The sequence below is a fragment of the Myotis daubentonii genome, chromosome 11, assembly GCF_963259705.1.
Source record: "Myotis daubentonii chromosome 11, mMyoDau2.1, whole genome shotgun sequence".
Classification (NCBI taxonomy): Eukaryota; Metazoa; Chordata; class Mammalia; order Chiroptera; family Vespertilionidae; genus Myotis; species Myotis daubentonii.
Genome location: NC_081850.1, coordinates 8,525,125 through 8,549,505, shown reverse-complemented (window position 1 = coordinate 8,549,505; position 24,381 = coordinate 8,525,125). Strand labels below are relative to the sequence as shown.

General features: G+C 48.6%; 1 protein-coding gene across 1 annotated transcript; it reads right to left on the bottom strand.

The window, feature by feature from the left end:
* Nucleotides 1–964: 964 nt before the first annotated feature.
* On the bottom strand, nucleotides 965–24,141 carry FBP2 (fructose-bisphosphatase 2). Its single transcript, XM_059658722.1, has 7 exons — nucleotides 23,855–24,141; nucleotides 18,588–18,750; nucleotides 14,648–14,740; nucleotides 9,271–9,411; nucleotides 6,164–6,301; nucleotides 3,390–3,509; nucleotides 965–1,382 (listed from the first exon to the last, which is right to left on the bottom strand). Exons 1-7 carry the CDS (start codon nucleotides 24,022–24,024, stop codon nucleotides 1,188–1,190), a joined length of 1,020 nt encoding a protein of 339 aa, XP_059514705.1. The 5' UTR covers nucleotides 24,025–24,141; the 3' UTR covers nucleotides 965–1,187.
* Between the last annotated feature and the right edge of the window lie 240 nt (nucleotides 24,142–24,381).

The window sequence follows — 24,381 nt, the reverse complement described above, 5'->3', positions numbered from 1 at the left end:
TTTCCCCCAAAAACAAAAATGCAAAGTCAAGGGTTTGAGAAAAGTAGGTGTTAATTTTTAAATATTAGCTCCATTTAGTATGTTGTCTTCACAATAGGTGTCCTTATTTTTCATTCATATTTTTACTAGTCGTTCAACTTATTGCTCCCCCAAAATGGATCAATCTGACAGTTTAGAATGAGTTTTCTAACTCAAAACTTATCCAAATAAGACAAAAAGTCATATATATATATATATATATATATATATATATATATATATATATATATATATGTATGTACTGGGGACCCAGTGCACGAATTCGTGCACCTTAAAAGGAACTGTGGGCCACGAGGCTGCAGTAGGCACAGGGGTGCGTCTCAGCCCATCCTCTGCACCACCACCCGGCCCCTCCTGCCACGGCCCCCGGTTCCCTGTCTGCCAGCAGCCCTGCTCCCACTGCTCCCACTGCTCCCACGTGCTGACGGCGCCATGCTTGGGGCTGGCGCCAGCAGCAGGTGCGAACACCAGGCAGGACCTCAGCGTGCAGGAGCAAAGAATTTTCAGTAACCACCAGAGGCTCGCCCCAATGACAGCAACCAGTTCCCCACCTTGTTTTGGCGCCCCTGCTCACCTGCTCCACCATCCCACCTCAGCCAATGCCTGCCATGTTCTGCGCATGCCCCCTGGTGGTCAGCGCACGTCATAATGACCAGTTAGTCTTTTATTATATAGGATATACATTTAAATATATACATAAAGTATGTATATATTCAATATATATTTTTATTTCATGAGAAATAAAATGGATCTCTACAGGATAAGACAGTAGGTTCAAATATTAAGCCAACCAAGGTAAATTCTTTACTGATCTCTGTGCTCCCCCCCCCCCCCCCGCAAGTAGATAGCTACCGATTACTTGAGCTGACAGACTTAGAATTACAACCGTTTTTTGCCACCATTCATGACAAAAGACAAATCAAAGTTGTTCTTTTCACATGTGGATCTTTATTCTTAGCCATGTGCACTGAGGACAGAGTCTCCTCTGGCCTCTAGACCTGTCCTGAGCAGGTTGATGCTGCTTTTCTGTTTGTGGTTGGGTGGACTGGCCTGTTGTGACTCATCACCGCTGTTTCTGCCTATCAGTCATTTAGGTTCTTAATGCAGAGGGCAAGACAAAAAGCAGAGGGCTTGCAGGGTCAAACTCACTACTTGCCTGCCTGGTTTCTCTGTACACAGGTGAGATATTCCTGCACATCATCCGGGGACCCCAGAATAAGGGGGGCTCGTTGGTGAATGGCCTCGGGCTTCACGTCCAGCACTGGCTGGGTACCTGTGGTCGCCAAGCCCCCCGCCTGCTCAATGATGAAGGCCACGGGATTGCACTCGTACAGGAGCCGGAGCTGCGGAGAAAGGGTCAGGCAGGTTGCAAGTTGCCCCAAATCTCAAGCCCTGCCCCTGAAGCTGGATGCAGAATTCCCACCGCTGGACTTCTGCCTGGTCAGTGCAGTGGGCTCCAGCCCCTCTGCAGAGGGGGCTGCCCGAGATCTAGCGCCTCGGGAAGGTTGCTGGGTACATCAGCTGCTGAGCAGGGCATGGGCCTTTGCAGGCACCGCTGCTCAGCAGCTACCTGACTTGTGACCTGTGAGAGACCTGCCTCTTCAGTCGGGCAGATGAGATCTCAGTGCCCCTTTCTTGCCCGTTTCCTCAGGAGGGAAACTGAAGCTGTGGCCTGGTTAGAGGCACTGTTGGTAAGAAAGCAGGCTTGGCTGGAGTTGGAAGGTCACCTCAGAGTGCTGGGTGCCCTCCTAGGATAACCCCAGTGTCCCGGGGAGCGGCAAGGAACTCCAATCTCAAGTGTCCACTCGCTGAGCAGTGTGCTGGTACTTAAATTGCCTTTTTTTGGCCCTTAAACTAAATGAATTCCCATTGCTTACAGCACACAGCATCCTGCACGTCCCCTCTCACGGTCTGGCAGTGAGGCTTGCCACCTGCCTTCCTGCTGGTCACCCGCCCTGAGGGCAGGCACAGCATCTATCTGGGTCACTGTGGCATCTCCAGTCCCAGGACTGCCGACACAAAGAAAGTGTCCAAACAAGGCTGCCACAGACCTCGCCCAAGGGCTCCCAGGAGATGGCAAAAATGGGGGTGGGGGTAAAAGTGGCCCGTGCCCTGCTTGCCAAGCTGTGCCCGTGGACCCAGGGCTGAGCCTGTTCCGAACAAGGAATACCTTTTGTAAAAGGCTTGATGGAAACTAGCGGGTGACCTCCCGTGTCAATAATTCATGGTGAGTTGAACTGAAATGGGTTGGAACGAATGTCCTTTTTGGGTCTATTTATGTAATTATGTTGTGACACCCTCCTCAGACTATCCCCACCAGACACACACACACACACACATTAGATTCAAGGTGACATTCTAGCTAATTTTTCTGACTTGGTACCATTCTATCTTCTCCTTCCTTCCCCCCGTAGATGCAAAATCTATAATTTTTAAAGTCCCTTTTCTATAATCAGCTTAGAAAGTGGTTGACCCAGCACTATGCAGCCTTTTCCTTTCTTTCCTTCACATTTATTTTGAAGACATGTTGGAACTACTTGGAGAAACAGCCATGTCTGGAGCTGATTGTTTTATTTTTGTTATTGCATGGGGAGGAATAAAGTGTGTCTGGTCTGGGTTGGAGAGCCAGGCACTCAGGAGAGAGTATGTTAAGACTCTGGGGCATTTACTTGCTATTTTGGTAAAACAGAGTACGATGCCCTCACCTAGACCTCCTGCCCTTAGAGTTGTGGGCAGCCTGGCGGGGCACAGCAGAGCCCCAGCACATGTGGACACCTCGAGTCCGCTAGCTTTGTCCCTGATCATCCACAGAAGGACACTGGAGGCCATGCTGTCCTGGACAGGCCACCAGGGAGACGCTAGCTGGCAACTTGCAGAGCTGGGCTCTTTCCTCCCCTCTCCCTGGCCCTGGGGGTGACGGCAGGGCTTTTGGGTGTCAGACACTAACGTCCCAGTTGTAACCAACTGACCTTTGTTTGTACCTTATTGATTCAGACACTTCAAAATCAAACAAACAAAGCACAGCATTCTCACATAGTTTGTCCTGGAGCCAAGGTTTGCTCTGACCTTAAGGGCCCAGGAGTGTAATAAACTCCTCTGAAACAATGCCCAGGGCTTCATGGTGCCTTGGCCTATGGGCCTTCCAATCTATTTTTTTTCTGCAGTTAAAATCTACACGGCTCTACAATGGCCTCAAATTCACTCATGGGAAACACACCTCATTTATTTTCTACCTGCCCACTCACAGGCAGGCATGCCCAGGCCAGGCAGCAGCCGAGAAGCAGGTGTGAAGAGAACGGGAAGCCGCTGGCTCCCTGACTGGGTACAGCCAGTGGACAAGGGAGAATTACCTTGCCCTTAGGGTTCTTCTGGTTTGCTGGGTATAGGAAAATCCCTCCATAGACCAGGGTGCGGTGCACGTCGGCCACCATGGAGCCCACATACCTGGCCCCATAGGGCGTTCCGCTGTCCTAGAAAGCAGAGAGGGAAGAGACAAGATGCAGTGAGTTCTGCAATTAGCTAGCACCCGCTCCCGGTCACACGTCTAGTTGGTGTGGCCTCTGCATTCCAGGTTCTTCGTCCTGCACCCAGCAGCGTAGGAATTGAAAAACATTATATAACTAAGCATTTCATTCATTAGGAGCCCCCATAGCTTGACCAGTGATTGAACTCATTCAATGAGGACTACTTCAATTAAGACACTGTACCCTGAAACAATCTTAAGAGAACAGCTGTTTTTTAAAAAAGGAAGTATATATTGCAGAAAAGCAGATATGCCATGTCACATGGGCATATGGACTATTTTCAATTAAAGTTCCTTGAGAACTAGCCGGTGCAAGAAGGGCACTCTGACCCGCCTTTGTCCCCTGAAAGCAGGAAATAAATAACTCTCCCATACGAAAGGTACCCTCCCCATCCCAGGAGGGAGAGCCATCCTGACAGCAGAGGCAGGGAATTTAGGGCTGAGAAGGCTGTATCCACAGACCTGGCTACGTCCTCACTAATTTACTGCCCCACACCCCATTCTCTGTCCTCTCAATTCCTCACACACTTATTGTTTCCTTGTCTAAAAGGAGCTTTGGTCATTTGAGTTTCACATTTCTATGGGGCTCCCAGAAGTACAAAATTAAATCTGTTTTCTCCTGTTAATCTGTCAGTTTAGTTATTAGACCAGCCAAAGAACCTAGAAGGGAAGGAGAGAGGTTTCCTCCCTTGTGATTCACACAGTTGCTTGCAGCCCCTGAAACTCCCTGGCGTGCCGCACTTCAGAGCTCTCTCTGCTGCCCGCGAGCCAGGCCCCTTGAACAATGACGACGTTTGCACTTACACCACCGGCAAACTCTTACGCAGCTTTAGAAACCATTTCTCACTTAAAGTAGTGTATAAAAATGTTATCATTTCAATGTGTGATCCACAGAAAACAGAACCCAGTTGTGATTTTACATTTCCTTCCTCCACGAAGCTTTCCAAACCCGTGTGTGTCTCACTGCACATCTCCCATCAGACTCGTCACAGCTCAAGTGTTCAACAGCCTTGTGTGGCTGTTGCGTTGTTAGTGCAGATTTCGTTACAACCTTTTTCTTCTCATATTTCAAAAATGGTTAAAATGCAGAATATTCTGTATGTCTTTTTTGGAGGGGGAGTATTTTTATTTTTTTAATTGAATTTATTGGGAAGCAACTAATCGCTGCGTCTCTCTCACATCAACCCCCCCTTGCCCCCCACGCCCCTGTCCCTTCCTCTCTTCTCTAAACATCAACTGAAAAAATGCCCCTGGGAGAGGATTTAAAAAAAACAAACACACAGACAAAAGAAAAAGAGACTCTTCAAAGCTTAGAGTTAAGGTTGAGGCAGCACAGCCAGGTCCCAGCATCCTGCTGACCGAGTGCCACCTGGTCCCACGGAATCCCACCAGCAGCTTCCAGGTGGGCTTCCCACACCAACGCTTTCCCACTGTGTGAACGGGGCCTCTCTCACCACATCCCCAGGATTCAGTGAGAAAGGGTCCCACTTGTAAACAAGCTTTTGTTTGACTCCCACTTTAGGCCAGACTTTACACTTGATCTGGAAATTCTTTAACAATGTGCCCATTTCTGCCTTAGAAGCTCTCCCTGGATGGCGGGCACACTTAATGGATGGTTTGGGCTGTATTAACAGCCACATAAAGCCTGGAACCGGGTGATCACATTGAGAGTCAAAGAGCTCCCTAAAGTGTGGCGTAAACACAAGGCCCAATGTTAGAGCATGTGAATGGGAGTTTCAAACCTAACTCTTCCATCTGAAAGCAAATAAAATTGAGTGCCAGAATCTATGAAGCCCACAAAACAAATGACGAGAGAGGAGGTTCTGGCCTGAACTGCTGAGTTTCGAAAATATGGGCTCATTAAAAACAATCGCTCCGGGAAAAACTCACCTGGGAGTGTTATCTGTAGTAGGCAAACTTTAGCTATAGAAGCTATCGACTGCTCATGAAGGCAGAGTCTGCCACTGCCGGAGACCAATTCCAGCATGTCATAATTTCAAGAATTTCATCAAAAGGTTGATGAGACTTGGGGACTCCACAGGGTTGAGTCACACATGTAGTCACCTGTTGGGAATGGCTAAAGGCATTTCCCCAAACCTGAATATGAAACTGATTGTGCCTGCCAGACCTTTAAAGGGCATCTTAATCTACATGTTATTGCCTCCTACTGGCTAAACACCTGAACAGCCGTAGGCTAATTCCCCCATTCTGACAATGCTTCTGTACCCTTTGAAACCTTACCCTTTGAAGTGTATTATCTCCACCTCGCCTTAGGACAATTGTGTTAATAAACGCAAGGGTCCTAGACAAGGAGGGAGTCTTCAGTTCCTTTAGCTGAAGGTCTTCTGACACCCAATGCCTTTCAAAATTATATTTCATCTCCGGACCCTTTATTAGTCCCTGGATTCCTATGTCATCTACGCACAGCCTTTTCCAGATTCCTGAGCCCTTCTTGACGCTGGGACAAGACTCCAGCATGTCACTCCATACTGATCACAGCCATGAACAGTGGCTCCAACCTACTCCGGCAGGGCCCTCAGAGCCACCATTGAGACAGGAACCCACCGAGATGGCATTCTGCCTTGGGCTTTATTCACTCACCTCAGGAAATTTCTTTTTCTGCACATATTCTGTGGTGGCAGCATCAAAATACTTGGCGTAGCCCTCATTGAGGCTGTAAATATTTCCTTTCTTTTTAATTTTGACCTCTTTTTCTACCAGAACAAATTCACCAAGAGCCTAGAAAGTTGAAGAAAAATACCAGTAAGACGAGAGATACCAGGAGACGGAAGCCAGCAGCACACTCCCCGACAATCACAGAACATGAGAAGATGTGGGCCTCCTGGAAGGGCCCAGGGGGTTGCCAAGTCCCTCAGCAGCCTGCCCAGTGATATTTGCATGAGATCAATAAAGAACAGTGACAATATTGAGTCTGCACAGCAAGCATAAGCAGGGATATAATAGGAGATAAAATAATTCAAGGGAAGAGGGAAAGTTTCCTTAGTAACGTTCACGGTCAGCTAGACTACTCATTGCAAGGAACCCAGCTGTATTTATCCCCCAACTCATCACCCTCAGCTAATTCCTAATTGTTATAGTAATCATTATGGTACTTAATGTTAGGACCTTAGAATGTAAGACTTATAGCATGTAACCCTGTGTGGACTGTTATAGTAATTATTATAGTACCTAATGTTAGATATAGGAATACTGTGTGAGACCCAAGCATGCACCCTTGTAACCCCACTAGTCCTGGTAAACAACCTATCTGATGGGAACGCCCAAAGCCTGTACACACCCATAGATTAGCAGACCCTGGGTGGATCCACACATGGCAGCCGCTGGTAACACACACACCAATGAAGACCACGTCTACAGAGGGGTATATAACCAGACAGTCTGATTGACCCAGCAGCGCACAGCTCTCCTGTTGCCAGAGTGTGAGGACCTCAGTCCCCAGCACGAAACTCTGCCCAATTAACTGTTGATCGACGAAAGAGCCAGCAGCCAAAGGAGCCACCTACCCCTTTGTGTGTATCAGCGAGCATCGCCGGGTGGATCCTTCCCAGCGTCTGAGACCCATCAGGAACAGGTAAATAAACCCCCGTGTGCTTGCATCTAACCTGTTTGTGTGTAATTTCTCCGGCTCGGCTCAGATCTCGGCGCTGTCTCTGTGAACGTGTCTGACCAGAAGGTATTGGCACAAGCCTCAAGCGGATGGTCCAGACCACCTGTGCATGTCCCACTTAGGAGCAGCACTTATATGGGAACCCCCCGCACCTCGACATAGGCGACGGGCCTTAAATATATAAGAAATAGAAACTATTTGGGACACTAATATTTTCAGGGAGACTTGGGCCATTAACAATGAGAGAACAAGTTACACAAACGGGGATTTGTCATAAAGGTGGGGAAGGCAGTTCAACCACTAATTTGTGGTCCAGTTATTTTATCTTAATAGTTCAGTCTTGGAAACCATTAAAAGTTCCTGGTATCCCAGTTCTTACCTGGGGTAAAGGAGAAATCTCTTCGATCAGAAACTGTATGCACTTGGCATAAGGAATAGTTGATAAAAATTAAAGAAATCCTCAGAATTATAACATTGTGCCCAGTCCCCCATGGCCACTATCCGTAGGACACCCTCAGGTATCCTGGTATTGAGTGTGGTGACATCAGTCTTGACAATATTTGGCAAAGTAGCTCACAAGTGATAGGCAAAGCATCCAGATTTTAAAGAGAAATTCTGTAAGTTACTAATATTTTCCAAAATCTCTGCTGAACATTTTCAATGTGCACTTGCCATGCAAGCTCGGCCTTCTTTTTTGACCTCTTGCGTCTTTATCTAATTATTTCTTCCTTTAGTCAGCACCAGGCTAGCAGGTTTCTCAGCTCCCCTGAGGCTGTGCATGTCTCACTGGGAGAAATCTGAGCATAACACAGACCCTGGAAAAGCAGTTTCCACCATCTCTCCTCCTATGGGGAAGAACATGTCGATTAGGGGAAGCCTTCCAAACCCAGCTGTCCAATAGGGTAGCCAGCAGTCACAGGTGGCTGTTCAAGTTCATTAAAATGAAGTAACATTTTCAAACCCGGCTCCTCGGTCGCACCGGCCTCATTGCGGGTGTTCAACAGGCACCTGAGGCCAGTGGCTCCCGCGATAGGCAGCACGCATCACAAAGCATGCCGACGCCACAGGAGTCCTAGTGCGTGGTGCTGCTCTAACGAATTCATGTTTCTGTCTGGGAATCGGCAGCACTGGGTTCTGAAACCATTGTATTCCCGTAAACCAAAGAGGAATAAACGCTTTAAGGGCATGGCCTGAGTTGGGAGGACTGAACCTGCTGAACCCCGCAAATTCCCTCACTTGGACAAAGGTCCTTAAAGTTTTTTGATGACACTGTTGGAGTCCCAAACTAGACCCTGGCTCCAGAAGCAAGTACTAATAATAATGACCAGGGCCCTGACTGGGTGGCTCTGTTGGTTAGAGAGTCATCCCAATACCCTAAGGTTGTGGGTTCCATCCCCAGTCAGGGCACATACCAACGAATGCATAAATAAGTGGAACAACAAATCTCCCTCTCAAACAAACAAACAAACAAATAAATCTATATAATAAAAGCCTAAGCAACTGTTACTGCGGAACGACCAGAACCACCAGTCGCTATGATGCAGCAGGGGGCAAACACTCAATGCAGGAGCTGCCCCCTGGTGGTCAGTGCGCTCCCACAAGGGGAGTGCCGCTCAGCCAGAAGCCAGACTCATGGCTGGTAAGCGCAGCTGCCACAGCGGGAGCCTCTCCTGACTCCGCGGCAGCACTACCGAGCCGGTAGCAGGCACAGCGGGCCGGGATAAGCATGCCGATGAGCACGAGCTGCGTTCAGCCCCAATTTGGGCTCCTCCCTGGCCGCCTGCCACTTGGCGCACTGCTACATCCCCTGAGGGGTCCTGCACTGCAAGAGGGATGTCTGGGACTGAGAGAGGGTGCAGGCTGGGCTGAAGGACCCCCCCCCCCCCCCCCCGCCGCCCCGCATGAATTTCATGCACTGGGCCTCTAGTCAATACATACATACATACATACATACATACATACATAATTTTTTTAAAAAGAAATTATTTAAGAATGACCAGGAAATTATGCCAGGGGACTAGAACGGAAGTACAGAGCCCCATGGGGTCCCTCATGCCGATGCTGCCATATTGGTACTTACTGGGTCAAGCATGAAGAGGTCCACTCCTTGCCCAGTGGAAAGTGCCACCAGGGTGGCACTGCCGTAGAGGGCGTAGCCCGCGGCCACGATGTTGCGGCCTGGCTGCAGGGCATCCTTTTCCGAAGGCTCCTCCTCCGAGGTCTGGAGAAGAGAGGAAGGAACAGGGCATTGTCTCTGGAGAGAGCCTTGGCCAAGGCGCGAGCTGCTTAACTCTCCCGAGGAGTAACTTCTAAGAGTAAAATAAAAAGCTGTATTGATAGGAAACTCTGTATCTTTCAAAATGCTTTCACAGTATGTTTTTGTGAAACAATGGAGAGGCTCTACAGCCCTCGTTTGAAAGAGAAGGGTCGGAGGTCAGAAAGGTTCTCACGTAACATCTTGAAACCAGTGACCCATAAGGCTGGGGCTGGACCCATGTCTCCCATAGCTAAGCCAGCGTCATTCTGAACAACTAGCAAAATATGGGGCCAGTTTGCCCTCTGTGAGTAACAGCCTAACAACTTTATTTTAAAAGCAATCTCATCTTCTTTAAGGGTTTCTTTAAAATGTCACTTTCCCTTTAATACTTTTCTAGGGCTACAACTTAGTTTAATTAAAAATGGCACGTTCCTTTGAATATTTTTCCTTACTTTTACAATCTTACATTCTTTCTAACACATTTTTTTTTTTTTTTACAAATAATTATGTTTTCATTTGACTTGTGTGTATGTGCTTAATGATTGGCTTATGTACAGATTCCCAGGCCACACACGGATGCTGGGAAGCCGGCCCCAGCGCAGTGGACGGCAGCGTCAGCATCACTCGGGGTCTCGTTGGACGGGCATACTCTTGGGCTGTGCCCCCGGCCTCCAGAGTCAGACATGCTGGGCCCTCAGCATCAGCCCTCCAGGTAGGTCCACAGAAGTTTCAGAACCACGGCTCCAGAGCGTGGTCTCCTCAGAGACGTAGACGGCAAAGGCGGTGTTAGGTTTTTTAATTCCAAATCTTTAGATCCCCATTGGAGCTTTTGAAATACCTTTGCTCAACCATCAGAAGGATCACATTTTCTTCATATGAAACCAGAGTTCTCCCAGAGCGGAGATTTTCCTTTCTCTGAACCGTGAGCCTGCGGCCTCCGCAGGGCGTCACCCTCTCTCCTCCGTCCTTGGAAACTTGCACTGTGGCTTGAAGAAAATCCCTCCTCCCCAACCGGCTCCACTGGCCTTTAAGGACTTGTAGACTCCCTGGCCTTGAAAAAAATACCAAGAAATACTTTCTAGATCACAAGGCTTCCCTCCAGCGATTGCCCTGTCTCTGTCTTCATCTACATCCTGGAGACCAGGATGCCTGTCTACACGACCTTCCTTCTCCTGTCCCCACAGCAGGCTGCCCCTACCGACTAAATCTGATGCATGTTTTCCAGGCTTCCTCTTACCTGACCAATAGGCAGTGTTGGATACATTGGCTGCTGCCTCCTTCTTGAGATGTGTCTCTCCAGAGCTTCTGTCCACTTCCCTCTTGTCTGGCTTTCTTTCTAACTCTCTAGATGTGTCTTCTCATTTGCTTTTCCCAACTCCTCTTCTTAAATGTTGGTGTTCCTTCTGGCTCCTCCCCAGTGTCTACCCAGTGCAAAATGGACCTCTAAATCACCACCCTCTCCAGAATGCGGACTCTCAGCTGCTATATTTGTGCTATGAGTCCCAAACCCTCCCCACAAGTTTAATGGGGTCTGGGATGGATTCCTGCTCCAAACTGGCCCAATTAGAGTTTCTGCTCCAGAAATATGTATCTGGGGCTAGAACATTCTCTTTGATGGCAACTTAGGAGCATTGGGGTGACCATCTTTCTTCTGTCATGGGCCAGAGAATCAGAAAAAACTGGTCCGCAGAGAGAGGAAAGAGTACAGTGGCCATGGGAAGATAAGATGAGAGACTTTGACCCTTCTGTGGCCCAGGCTCTGTCTGAGGCTGGCCATATTTCTGTCTTGGGGCTTCCTGACTTGTCCCTGCCATTTACACCGGAGCCCTGACTAATAAAGCTCTCTTCTCTTCTCTGTCTACACACTCCTTGGCCACCTCACCCACAACCAAAGTTCCAAGCCCTACACAGGTGCCCGCGCCTCCCAGACCTCCATCTTCATCTGTCCTGATGCCCAACTCCTGGAGCCACCTGCCCACCAGACATTCTTGCTCAGGTCTTACCCACAGACGTCTCAAGCTCAACATGTCAAATGTGGAATTCATCTGCCCTGTCTCATCCCCCAGATTTCCACTCTTCTTCCATTGCTCCCCATCTGAGCAAACAGCACCGTCATCTGACCAGGAGGAACCTGGAAATCACCCTTCCCTTCCTTTCACCAAATCCAGTCAGTTCTACAACCCACTCTTCACAGGTCCCTGCCTATTCTCACCACTGCCCCTTGGTCCGAGTGACCATCACCCCCTGCCTGGTCCTCCCACTCGATCCTTGCCCCACTCCGATCCATGTCACTTCTCTATTTAAAACACTTCATTGATTTCCCATGGCCCTGATGTCCAATGTTCTTCAAATATAAAAAGAACTCATAACTCAATAGCAAAAACACAAACTATATGATTAAAAAATGGGCAGAGGAATTGCTAGACATTTTCCAAAGAAGATATACAAAGGATTAGCAAGCATATGAAAAGATGGTCAAAATCACCAATTATTAGGGAAATACAAATCAAAATCACAATAAAATATCACCTCGTACCTGTTAGAATGGATATGATAAAAAGATAAGAGGCAAGTGTTGGCGAGGATGTGGAGAAAAGAAAATCCTTGTGCACTGCTGATGGGAACATAAGTTGGTGCAGTATGGAGGTTCTTCAAAATTAAAAATAGAATTATCATATGATCTAGCAATTCCACTTTCGGTTATATGTCTAAAGGAAATTAAATCACTATCTTAAAGATATATCTGCACCTCCATGTTCATTGCAGTATTCACAAAAGCCAATACATGGAAATACCTAGGTGTCCATCAATGGATGAATTGACAAAGAAAAAATATATATATTTATATTTATATGATGGAATGTTATTTGGCCACAAAAAAAGGAAAGAAGAAAATCCTGCCATTTGCAGCAACATGGATGGAACTTGAGGGCATTGTGCTAAATGAAAAAGTCAGAAAGAGAAAGACAAATACTACATGAGCTCACTTATATGTAAACACTATAAAAAACAAACTCATAGAAACAGAGAATAGATTGATGGTTGCCAGGGACAAGGGGTAGGGGACTGGGGAGAAATGGGTGAAAGTGGTCAAAAGTACAAGCTTCCAGCAATAAAATAATAAGTTCTCAGAATGTAGTAGACAGCATGGTAACCACAGTTAATAATGTATTATACATCTGAAAGTTGCTGAGAGAGTACGCCATAAAATTCTCAGCACAAGAAAAAACATTGCAATTATGTAAGGTGATAGATGTTAAATAAGAGCAAGATGTTATCGTCTGGATCATTTCACAATATATACATATACCAAATCATTATGTTGTACACCTAAAACTAATACAACGTTACATGTCGATTATATTCCAGTGACACTGGGGGAGGAGCTATTAAGAGCTGTGATGGTGAAGGTAGGATGCCCATTTGAATCCCTGTCCTGACTGGTGATGTTAATGGAGTTACTTACCACCTCTGTACTTCAATTTGTTCACCAGTTTTTTAAAAAGTGACAGAAGTATGTGTGCCTCCCCCGGGGCTGAGGCTGACTCATGCTCTTTTTCAGAATCTCATAACTAGCACACCAGCGATCTCTATTTGTATTGTAAGCTGTACCTCGAAGGGGAAAATGAAGCTCCTTCACTCACCTAGCTCGTTTCTGCGTAAACTCGAAACAGCATCTTAGACTTTAACTTTCTCAGATTCCAGAGAAGTGTCTTGAGTCCTCCTCTCCTCCCCCATGAAAGTCTCCCTGTCTCCCTTCAGTACAAAAGGAGACACACTGACCCCCCCCCGGAGGTGTCCTCTAGCCCATGCGGGCTTGGCTCCCATTCTGTTCTCCGAGGCAGGAGGCGTAGGCCACTGGTCTGGCCTTGCTTTTCTTCTCAGAGAGAAAGGTTAGGCTAATTCACATATTCTGCCAAGGTTAGTTTTCTGCTAAGCTTTTGCCCTGAAAATGAAATTGTTGCCCCTTCATTGGGACAACCATCCGCCGAGCATCATCCATGTGTGCCGACAGCACCTTGGCTGGCACGAGGCTGACCCAATCCTCCCCGCTTGGTTTGTCTGTAGGGAGTTTAGTGGAAAGAGTGTGTACTGTGCAGCCAGAGAGATGGGCCTCAAAAACCAGTCCCAGGGCAAGTTACCCAACTGAACAACTTTGAGATCCTCGGGTGCCACTGGCCTCCTTCTGCCCCAAAGCCATCCTGACTCTCAAGTTGAGGGGGAGTGTGGACTATGTGGTTGTCATGAAGTTTCTGATGGCCACAGACTAACCCAGGGGATCTCACTAATGTTAGGAATGTGAAGCTGATGGAACGGCCCCAACGATACCCTACCTCCCAGAACCCGGGACTATTTTGTGTTACATGGCAAGAGGGACCTTGCAGATGTCATTGGAGTTCTACCTATCTGAACAGCAGCTTACCCAGGACTCTCCGGTGAACCCAAATCTGATCAGATGAACTGTTGAAAGCAAAGCCATTTCTGTGGCTGGAGGCAGGGCAATGGGGCAAAGTGAAGGTGTCAGAGAGCCCAGAGGCGTGAGAAAGGCTTGTCCTGCCTTCGCTGACTTGACGGACATAGGAGTCACAAGCCAGGCAATGCTGGAAGCCTCCAGAAACTGAAAATGACCCCCAGGACTGGCCAGCCAGGAAGCAAGGACCCCCCCCCCCCCCACAAGGCCACTGAGCCTGGCAGGATGCTGCCCCACAGCCCCGCCCCTCGATCTGAGGCCAGGCTGGCTGGCACCGGGTTTGCCCTTGGAGACGCTGAGCAGAGAACCAGCCACACCTGGCAGGCTTCCGACCCACGGAACCAGGAGATCGCCAGGGGGGCGTCCTTTTAAGCTCTAAGTTGTCATGGCAGCAACAGAGAGGAATGCAGTCAGTTGTGAGACACACAAAGGAGAAACGTGCTGCCTGGAGCCCACTCGGGGTCTAATGTCTGTGTCTCCTTCAGGTTTTTAAACAAGGCCCGTCTGTCCCCTCCCTTTGCCGTCGGGAATGCAGTGCCCGGGAGAGGGGAATGGTCGCTCCGGTTCCGCCAGCGGCGCCCGGGGCGGAGCGGGCCTCAGGACCTGCCTACCCGCCTCTCTGCTTGGTGGGAGGACAGAGGTTAGACCTCCAGACTCGTGGCTCCCAGGCCAGGCACCTTCCGGAAACCACCAGAGCAAAGAGGCATGAAAGGTCAGACGGCTACTCACCTTCCTATAGATGGCAAATATGGTGCCAATGGAGGCCAGGCAGTCGATGTTGGAAGATCCATCCAGGGGGTCAAAGCAGACCACATACTTCCCCTAGAGGCACAGAGGGAAGAGCCACTCCGGTCAACAGAGTCTATGCGCGTGGCTGTGCGGGCAGATAACATACTAACAGCACCAGAAAGTGACTGCGAGCAAAGGGGCATTCTTATCAAACAATGCAATTACTTACGGAAGCAGAGTGTACAGCGTATGTGAACTGCGCAGCTGAGCGCCTACCTCCCACCACGGAGTAGGTACGGCCGCACAGGGCAATGGAGGGCCCTCCGCCTCCAAAAAGCTTCCCCCCCCCCCCTCCTCTGGCCCCTCCTACCTGGGCCCCTCGACTTGGAGCTGCTGAGGCTGGGAGAGGAAGGTCTGACGTGGGCATCTTGCAGGGAAGAGGTGGGTAAGCTGAAGATAAACTTGGACTCACTCCACCCACATCCACAGTAGGGCCAGTTAGAGATTTTTTTTTTAGTTATAGATTTATTGATAATGCTTTCTGACTCTATCCCCAGGTTTTTTTCCCCCCTTCATTTTTTTAAAAAATATATTTTATTGATTTTTTACAGAGAGGAAGGGAGAGAGAGATAGTTAGAAACATCGATGGGAGAGAAACATCGATCAGCCACCTCCTGCACACTCCTACTGGGGATGTGCCCGCAACCCAGGTACATGCCCTTGACCGGAATCGAACCCGGGACCTTTCAGTCCGCAGGCCGACACTCTATCCACTGAGCCAAACCGGTTTTGGCCCCCCTTCATTTTTGAGCATTTTTGCCAAAAATAAAAAATCAGAAAGTCTCAGAGCAATGCCCAGGCCCTGTGGGTCTTGTTAAGATAGCTGCTATGCATAGATACCTCACAGCAATAAAAACACTCCTCTGCATCCAGCGCCTGCTGTCCTGAAGGCCAGAAGACAGAGAGGGGTGTCTGTGATGCCACGCTCCTCACGCCCATCCACCTTGCTCTCACACGCGGCTCCAGCCTGCATTGCACGAGGAGAAGTCACCAGGTACCTCTTACAGGCCCCTTCTGTGCAAGGCCTGTGCAAGCCTGAGAGATGAGGACTGGTGTCTCCTGGCTAACTAAACACGGTAATAAATGTGAGCCTTGCCCTGGCCGGTTTGCTCAGTGGACCAAAGGGATGAGAGTTCGATTCCGGTCAATGGCACATATCTCAGTTGGGAGTTCAATCTCCAGCCCTGTCAGGGCACGTGTGGGAAGGCAACTAATTGATGTGTCTCTCTCACGTGGATGTTTCTTTCTCTCTCTCTCTCTATACCCTCCTTCTCCCTCCCTTCCACTCTGTCTAAAAATCAATGGAGGAAATATCCTCAGGGGAGGAGTAAAAAAATCCCACAAAACTTGAGCCCTGGCTGGGTAGCTCAATTGGTTATAGTTTCATCCTGATACGCCAAGGTTGTGGGTTTGATCCCTGGTCAGGGCACATACAAGAACCAATGAATGCACAACTAAGTAGGACAACAAATTGATGTTGCTCTCTCTCCCCGCTCCTCTTTACTCTCTCTTTTTCTCTCTCTCTCTAAAATCAATAAATGAAAATTAAAAATAAAATAATACACATTCTTTAAAAAAAAACTTGAAGTAAAATGGGAGTCATTTCTACTGCCACTAAAATTACGTTTCTATGACTTTCCAATGGGTAATGCCCTACCTTAAGTTGAGCTTTATTTCCTTTTCTCCTCTTGCTCAACAGGAGGAAAGGGCACAAAAAGTGGGGTAATTCATAAACTTGGAAATTTCTCATTCTCCCTGAGAATAATCCAGCTTAGCCCATTCATTCATTCATGTATTCAATCAATATTTGTTGGGCATCTATCATATGTTGGAAAGTATTTAAGGAACTTATATGGAAAGAGGCATGGAGTATTCAAGAATTAGCATGAAGACATGTGTAACTCAGGCCAGCTGGGAAAGAAAACAGTAGATCACACTGGAGAGAGAATTGAGTGTCATATCAGTGGAAATTGAAAGTTGAAAAGAATAGGTGTGATGTAGCTTAAATTATATGACAAGAAGAGTAGAGTGTTTTTCATAGTCCCTGGCATACAATAGGTGCTTAATAAATTTGGCTTTACCTTTTCTGTTCTACCAGCTAATCATAAAGAAATGGCGCTTTGTCCCTAACACCCAACGTATAAATCAAGGGCCAATAGTCCCAGCATGTATTCTGTATTTCTGTACCACAGCTGAACATGGTTGAATTTTTTGGCCACCAGCAAACCTCTCTCTTTAGTAAACTGTCCATGAAACCAGAGTGAATATGGACCCTCCCAGCCATGCCCTGCACTAACCAAGTTGACCATTACATCAGTGCAAGAGAGCCACCATCTTTACGATTTCTATATTAGTCTGACAGTGTGTCAGGAATGAAGAAACCTCTATTGAAACCGTAACTCTCTTGAAGAAGTGGGGGAGGAGGGGAGGGGTATAGAAATGGGGAGGGAAAAAGTAAGAAGCTGTATAGTAAGGTTCTTCCCAGAGAATTTGATGATTTTCAATTCCCCCCAAAACACCAGTACTAGTCACCGATGGGAACGTTAATTGAAAATCCATGAACCTCACTGCACAGATGCAGTAAGTCTCCAGCAGTAAAGGTGTCCGGGAAATGCTGGGCCCTCTGTTTAACCATCTGTGACAGTTTAACTCTCTGTAGCCTCAGGTTTGGCTGGCTACCCAGAAAGCTGGAATGCCGCCCAAAGATAAATGCCAGGCCCCGGAAGGAAGTTTATGTTGTACAGAGTGTGGATAACAGCCTGATGTTGCCTCTTAGCTTAGGAATGCCTTGTTCTTCCTAGTGGTCCATGTGACTACCCACCACACGGTTTACTATTAACCCCCGTGAGAAGGAGGCCCTGTCCTGGGAGGGTGTCTTTGGAGCCAGATGGGACCAGGCAGTTTAGGGCAAGGGCCGTGGGGAGGGAAGATGGTCGTTAAGGAGGGAATGAGCCAGATGGTCCTGTGAGCAAGATAGGTGGAATGTACCAGTCAACCGCAGAGCTGCCCTTCCCCCTGAAGCCAAGAGTAGGAAATGAGGGCAAAAGAGATTGGCTGGTGTTTTTTTGAAAGAGCCAATAGAGGGCAAGAGAGGGAAATATAAACCTGTAGACTAGTGAGCTTCTGCGGGAACCCTTTTCGGGACCCCTCTCCCGTGCTGACAGCTTTGTTACTTTTGCTGTAATAAACTTTGCTTCCCTTTGCTTACCCCTCCCTTGTCTGTGAATTTTTTCATCAACTTCTGGAGACAACAAACCCAACAGCTCAGGTGTGAGTCCCACAACCACTGGGAACAGCTACTTTCCCTTATATGTGAGTTTCTCCTATTAAAGCGCTTATGAATTTGGATAAGGTTATGTGTCAGTTCTTCAGAATCAATCCTGAATTTAGGCTTTTGGGGCTTTACCCTGACACGCACCCCTTGAGGCATCTCAGTAAACCACTCTGATTTATATTCTGAATGAGTCATTGTCCTGCTATGGAGTTGTTGTTTTGTTGTGTGGTTTTTTTTGCAAGACAGCATAAGACTTCCAACTAAAGAAGTATGCAGTAGTTTACAGAAAACAAAGTAAGCTAAGCAGTAGAGCAGTGGTCTTCAACCTTCCTAATGCTGCGACTCTTTGATTCAGTTCCTCATGTTGTGGTGACCCCCAATTTCATTGTTACAAATTGAACATAATTAAAGCATAGTGATTCATCACAAAAACAATATGTAATTATATATGTGTTTTCCGATGGTCTTAGGCGAGCCCAAAGAGGTCGCGACCCCCAGGTTGAGAACCGCTGCAATAGAGGAAAATCCCAGAAACAAGAAATGCAAGGCAACAATCTTCACCACCTAGTGGTGATGAGCAGAACTGCACCCCCCTTCCACACGCACCCTCTTGTCCTTGGCGGTGATTATCGCCTCTTTATTCTCTTCTGAGACCAGCACACAGGTGCTGTAGGAGGACTGGAGCATGTTGATCACCAGGGAGTTGGACAACACATCCAGTTTCTTCACCTCATCCCCTGTCACGTTCACACTTCCCGCAATCCCATACCTAAGAAGACACACACAAAAAAGTTGATTGACATCACTGAAGGATCCTGAACTCCAACAAACAAGTCCAGACACTGACACAGCACAGTATGTCTACCTTCCCTTCATGGCTCCAGGGTCTCCAAATGATAAACACAGCCCGAGTATGGCCTGTCCCACAGCACTGATCCTCGGCCTTGCTTCCTGTACACCTCCAGGGTATATTGTCCCGGTCCCCTGTTCTCCCAACATGCTAACCAGAATTCAGTGTTACTAGTTTACAACCCTGCCCCGGGCTCCAGCTGCTGAGGAGTTAGAGCTCTGAAGTCAGACAGCCCTCTAATTAATGATCCAAAAAAGTGAAGAACCACTACTTTCCAGCCCCAGAATTTCAATATTTGTTATTCAATATCCTCAAATAGTGGCCTGCTGGGCTGAATTAAAAATCACCCTGCTATCGAATGCTTTTACTTGAATAAGAAGGAAATTTGGAGACAGAATTAACTAATTTAATATGGTTTTTCACTGTCTCTTTTTAAACAATATCAGGAAAAGCACGATTATATCATTCTATGTAGGGTTTTTGTGTTTTAGAGTATTAATATGCAAAGGTCTCAGACCTTCCACCCTTATGGGAGGGATCCTTCTAATATTTGAGTCCCCACAATGGAAGGGGAACCCATCAGGCCCTACCAGCAATGCCTGTTCCCACTCTGACATTGTCCCTTGTGCCTCTCACCCTCATTTGGCCAGTCTCAGCCTCCAGACCCACTGGACACACACCTGCCTTATGACCAAACCCTGGGTTTGCTGCCCCGCCCCTATGCTCTTCCCTCCAAGAGCCACAAGGCTACCACCCCACTCACGCCTTTTGCATTCCAACAGCTGCCCAGGTCCTGTGGCCCCCAGCACCTGGCAAGCTTTCCTCTCATTTTCCCTTCACTCATGGCACTGCCTCCACAGGAGCACTCCCTGCACAGGCAGCGTTTCCCTACCGACCTCCTGACCTGCTCCAGAAGCTCCCGGTCCCCCTTCCTGCTCCCACCACACACCAGGCACACACCAGGCACACCCCTGCCATCCCGGCCACAGCTCCACAGCTGCTCACCATCAACTCATGGGAGTGGCTTTCCCGCTAGGGCAGGGGTTCTCAACCTGTGAGTCGCGACCCCTTTGACGGTCGAACGACCCTTTCACAGAGGTCGCCTAAGACCATCCTGCATATCAGATATTTACATGACGATTCATAACAGTAGCACCATTACAGTAATGAAGTAGCAACGAAAATAATATTATGGTTGGGTCACAACATGAGGAACTGTATTTAAAGGGCCAGAAGGTTGAGAACCACTGGGCTAGGTTATCTGCCCGCTGAAACTCTGTGTTTATTTCCTCAGTATTCAGAGTCATAGGAGATGCTTGATACCTATTCACTGAATGGTGACTAAAGGATGCAGAACAGTAGTCTCTCTTCCTCTCCCTTTTAAACACCATTTATTTGTTGAAGGGAATCCCCAGGTGGATTAACAGGTAGCCTGGGTTAAGAACCTTGGATTTTAAGTCCTTCCCCACCCTCTCCCCTGACCGATCACTTCCCCTCCCCGGCAGCCCTCCCCCATCATTCCATGTCTGCTGTGATATCACATGCTGAGCCAGCTGCCTTGGAAAACAATACCAATAGCCTGTTTCAAAATAAAAGCAAATAAAAAAATAACAGCAATAGCAAAGCTGGGTTATTGTGCATCGGAGTTTAATGTGGATTCTTGAGGCGGATGCTGCGGGGGGGGGGGGGTGGGGGGGGGATGAAGAGCGGGGGTTCCCCGGGTCTCTGGTGGGCAGAGATGAAAAACAGGTTCTCTGCCCTGTGCTTGCAAGCCCCCCCAACACCCCACAGAACACACCCTTACCCACCCCTCAACAGGCCCTTCCCCCTCCCCCAGGCGCTGGGCGCCCTGCACCCACACCCCTGCTTCCAGAAGTGGGGAGGCTCATGCACAATGAGGACTCATTGCCCAGCAACCCCTCCGGTGAGAGCCTGGGTGGGGGGTGCTCCACCCCCAGGACAATCCCTGCTAGCACTAGACTTAGCCCTAAAACCTTCCTGGCCATGTGTAAGTGGGATGCCCCACCATCTCGACAAGAAAAGCCATGGAGAGGTTTTCAGACGAGGCCTTCTAGCATTCCTTTCTTCCCGGCAAGGAGTGGAGAAAAAGGGAAGCGAGAATGTCTGACCGCTTTTAAGTTGTATGAACAGAGCCTGTGCCTAGAAATGTCTTCCCAAAGAGAGGAAGCGAAGGACGGGCTTGAGGCCCCTGAAGGGGGAGTGGCAGGAGCCGGTGGAGTACCCCTCTCCTGAGCAGACTTCCTCTGGGACAGAGTGCAACCCGTTCGCTCTCTGAGAAGCAATCCCAGGGGCCTCTTCAGATCATCTCAGCATCTTGCTAGAAAGAGGGAATTTCCAGTTGGACTGCTCCCCTGCCGCTGTGGGTGCTTTCGCAGAGGAGAGGGGAAGGCTGCTGTCTGAATGGGCAGAAAGTGGAGTCCTCCCCGCAGACCAAGGAAAACTCAGCCCCCCAGCAAATGTGGATCCTGACCTCGTTTCCACGGGCTGCGCCTGCCACCTAGTGGTCAGTGTGCAGCATCGACCAACCAGTTGCCAAATTTCCCCAGGTCTGGGCTTTAAACTGTTGTAATAAAGAGCATTTACTGAGCATTGAGGGCTGGCACTGTCGAAATCATCATCGCATGGACTTACCCTTACAACCACCCTACAAGCTAGGGGCTATCACTATCCTCTCCGTTTTACAAATGGGGAGACTGAGGTCCTGGTGAGAATGGATGAGTGCCCACGCTGTCCTGGAAGGAAAAGCCAGGTCAGATGAGCACCTTAATTATCCAATTCCCGAATCCACTTCATCTGGACATTCAACGGCCAGAGAGTCGGTTCTGCAGCTGACTGATCTGACCGCACCATAGCAGCCGCTGCCCACGCACGTCCTGCCAGAGCAGGAGCCCAGTGGACTTGGAAACACTTAGATGCCAGCAGGAGAGGGCACCAAGCAAAGCAGGGCCCACATACAGGGAGAGGCACGTTGCTGCCTAGTGTCACTCAGCAGGCCCCATCACCTGGCAGGCGCAGGGCAGGGCAATGGCTGCACCACTCACATTCGTGAAGGTCCTGGAGTGTAGAGCTTAGCGTTACCTCCAAATGACAGCAATGCAGGGTTGGGAAAAGCTGGCCACAGGCATCTTTACCTGGATCCCATTAATGGGTCACAAAACCCTGTGTCAGTAATTGTGTAATTATCTTGTGGTCATTACATCTTGTCATATAATGCTATCACATTTTTGTGTTAAAAGCACTACATTGTTTTGTTTTTCATTTTCTGTTTTGTTTTGTTAATCCTCACCCGAGGATATTTCCCCCCCATTGCTTTTTAGAGAGAGTGGAAAGGAGGGGGAGTGACAGAGAGAGAAACATCGATGTGAGAGAGACACATTGAATGGTTGCCTCCCACATGCTCCCTGACTGGGGCTAGGGATTGAACCTGCAACTGAGGTACGTGCCCTTGGCCAGAATCAAACCCCCGACCCGACCCTTCAGTCTGTAGGCTGACACTCTAACCACTGAGAATACCGGCCAGGGCTATTTTATTTTTCTCATTTAGTTTATTGGTATTGTTGAAAGTATTACAGATGTCGCTTTAAAACAAAATAAATTGTTAAAAATAAAATTTTAAATATGGGACTTTGTTATTTTTTCAATTTAAAGTAATAATAATCCTATATAATAAATGGGTAATATGCAATTTAACCGAATGGCGAACGACCAGTTGTTATGATGCACACTGACCACCAGGGGGCAGATGCTCAATGCAGGAGCTGCCCCCTGATGGTCAGTACACTCCCACAGGGGGAGTGCTGCTCAGCCAGAAGCCGGGCTCACAGCTGGTGAGCGCAGTGGCGGTGGCAGGAGCCTCTCCCGCCTCCATGGCAGCACTAAGGATGTCCAACTGATGGCTTAGGCTCGCTGGCCCACTCCTACACCCCCCCGCACCCCCACCATCAGTCAGACATCCACCGAGGGCTCCTGGACTGCGAAAGGGTACAGGCCGAGCAGAGGGATCCCTCACCCACCAAGTGCATGAATGTCGTGCACCAGGCCTCAAGTCTATAATAATAAAAGGGTAATATGCTAATTAGACCCAACGTCTTCCGGACGTCATTCCAGACATCCTTCCTGACAAAGCCAGGGCTAGAGAGAAGCCAGCCTGGGTCCCGGGTGCCTGCTAGCAACGGGAGGAGGGAAGCCTGGGCCCCTGGTGCCAGAGAGAAGCTGGTGCAGGCAGCCGGGGGAAGGAAGGCCTACTCTTGCACGAATTTTCATGCACTGGGCCTCTAGTAATAAATAATAGGCCCCTTCAACTTCAGGGAGGACTTCACTGGAATGACTGCAATGAAAAGGGAAGTCCAAAGAAGACTGCTTCTTTTTATTACAGACTTACACTGGACACTTGGCTGTGTTGGTCAGTGCTCATGGCCTGAACTTGGCCTCGTTCTGTGCTTGAATAAAGCACCAAAGAGAACAACATGTAGAATGCTGAACATTAAAAGGTTGTTTTAAAGACAAAAGGCCCCTTTCGGTGTAAGAAAGGAGATGTCGGCTGGGGCCCTGAGAAGTTATTTTGTAAACGATAATGATTCCTAGCTCTTGATGAACTGGCCAAGGTCATGACAATAAAATGTTCCCATCTGCAAAGGGCATGGTCTCCTGGCTGGTTCTTTGTGCCAGTGAGAATGCAAATACAAAAGTCACAATAATTCAACATGTTTTAACGTAACAAGTCACTGGGCTTGCTATCATTGTAATGGCAACTGGAAAATTTATATACATACGTATTTTTTCTCCATAGCATGTCTCCAAGTATTTCGTTCCCTTCTTGAAAAAAGTCAAAGTCCCCTTTATCAAAGGGCACAGAAACTTGAAGGCAACTTCCATGCAGGGCACAGAGGCAAAGCGCTTTGGCCAGATTTCCTGCCAAGTGCCTGCAGCTTGCCCACACCCCCACCTGGGCCCTGTCCCCAGGTCCGCGGCTCTGCGCACCCGCACCGGCTCCCGGACTCACAGGTTGGCCAGGCCGGCCTTGCGCACGGCCGAGGAGATGGCCTTGATGGCCGTCAGCATGGAGTTCAGCAGCTGCGTGAGCTCCCCTGTCCCCTTTGCCTGCCGCCCCTTTTCCATCACATAGCGGGTGAGGGTGAGCATGTCCGTTTCGAAGGGGCTTCTGTCCGTCATTGTGGCTCGTCTTTTTTCAAACCCCCCTCTTTTTCCTGCAGAAACCCTTGCTTGTCTCGGAGAGCTGTAGCTCCGTGGTAGCAGAGCTGGTCAGTTCCTTTAAGGAACAGTGCCCCAGCCCACGTGGTTGGATCACTGGGCAAGCCCTCCGGGATCGCTCTCGGGCGTGGCTACCCTGAGGGCTGCCAAGGCCCACAACCAGCTGGAAATAGAACTGGAACTCGAGACACAGACCTGCTTTCTCTTGTTGACCTGCTCTCTTTAAAGACCCAAGAAGCCACCGTTTAGTAACAGGTGGGAGATGAGAAATCCAGCCACTAAAAAAGATCCACAAAGCCCTCTTATTCCAGGACTGCA

Excerpts from the sequence above, each read along its gene's own strand:
- FBP2 (XM_059658722.1), bottom strand. The coding sequence starts at position 24,024 with ATGACGGACAGAAGCCCCTTCGAAACGGACATGCTCACCCTCACCCGC. Across the intron at positions 14,741-18,587 it reads TCACCGCCAAGGACAAGAGG|GGGAAGTATGTGGTCTGCTT; the intron begins GTGCGTGTGGAA and ends CTGTGCCTCTAG. Across the intron at positions 9,412-14,647 it reads TATTTGCCATCTATAGGAAG|ACCTCGGAGGAGGAGCCTTC; the intron begins GTGAGTAGCCGT and ends TCTCTTCTCCAG.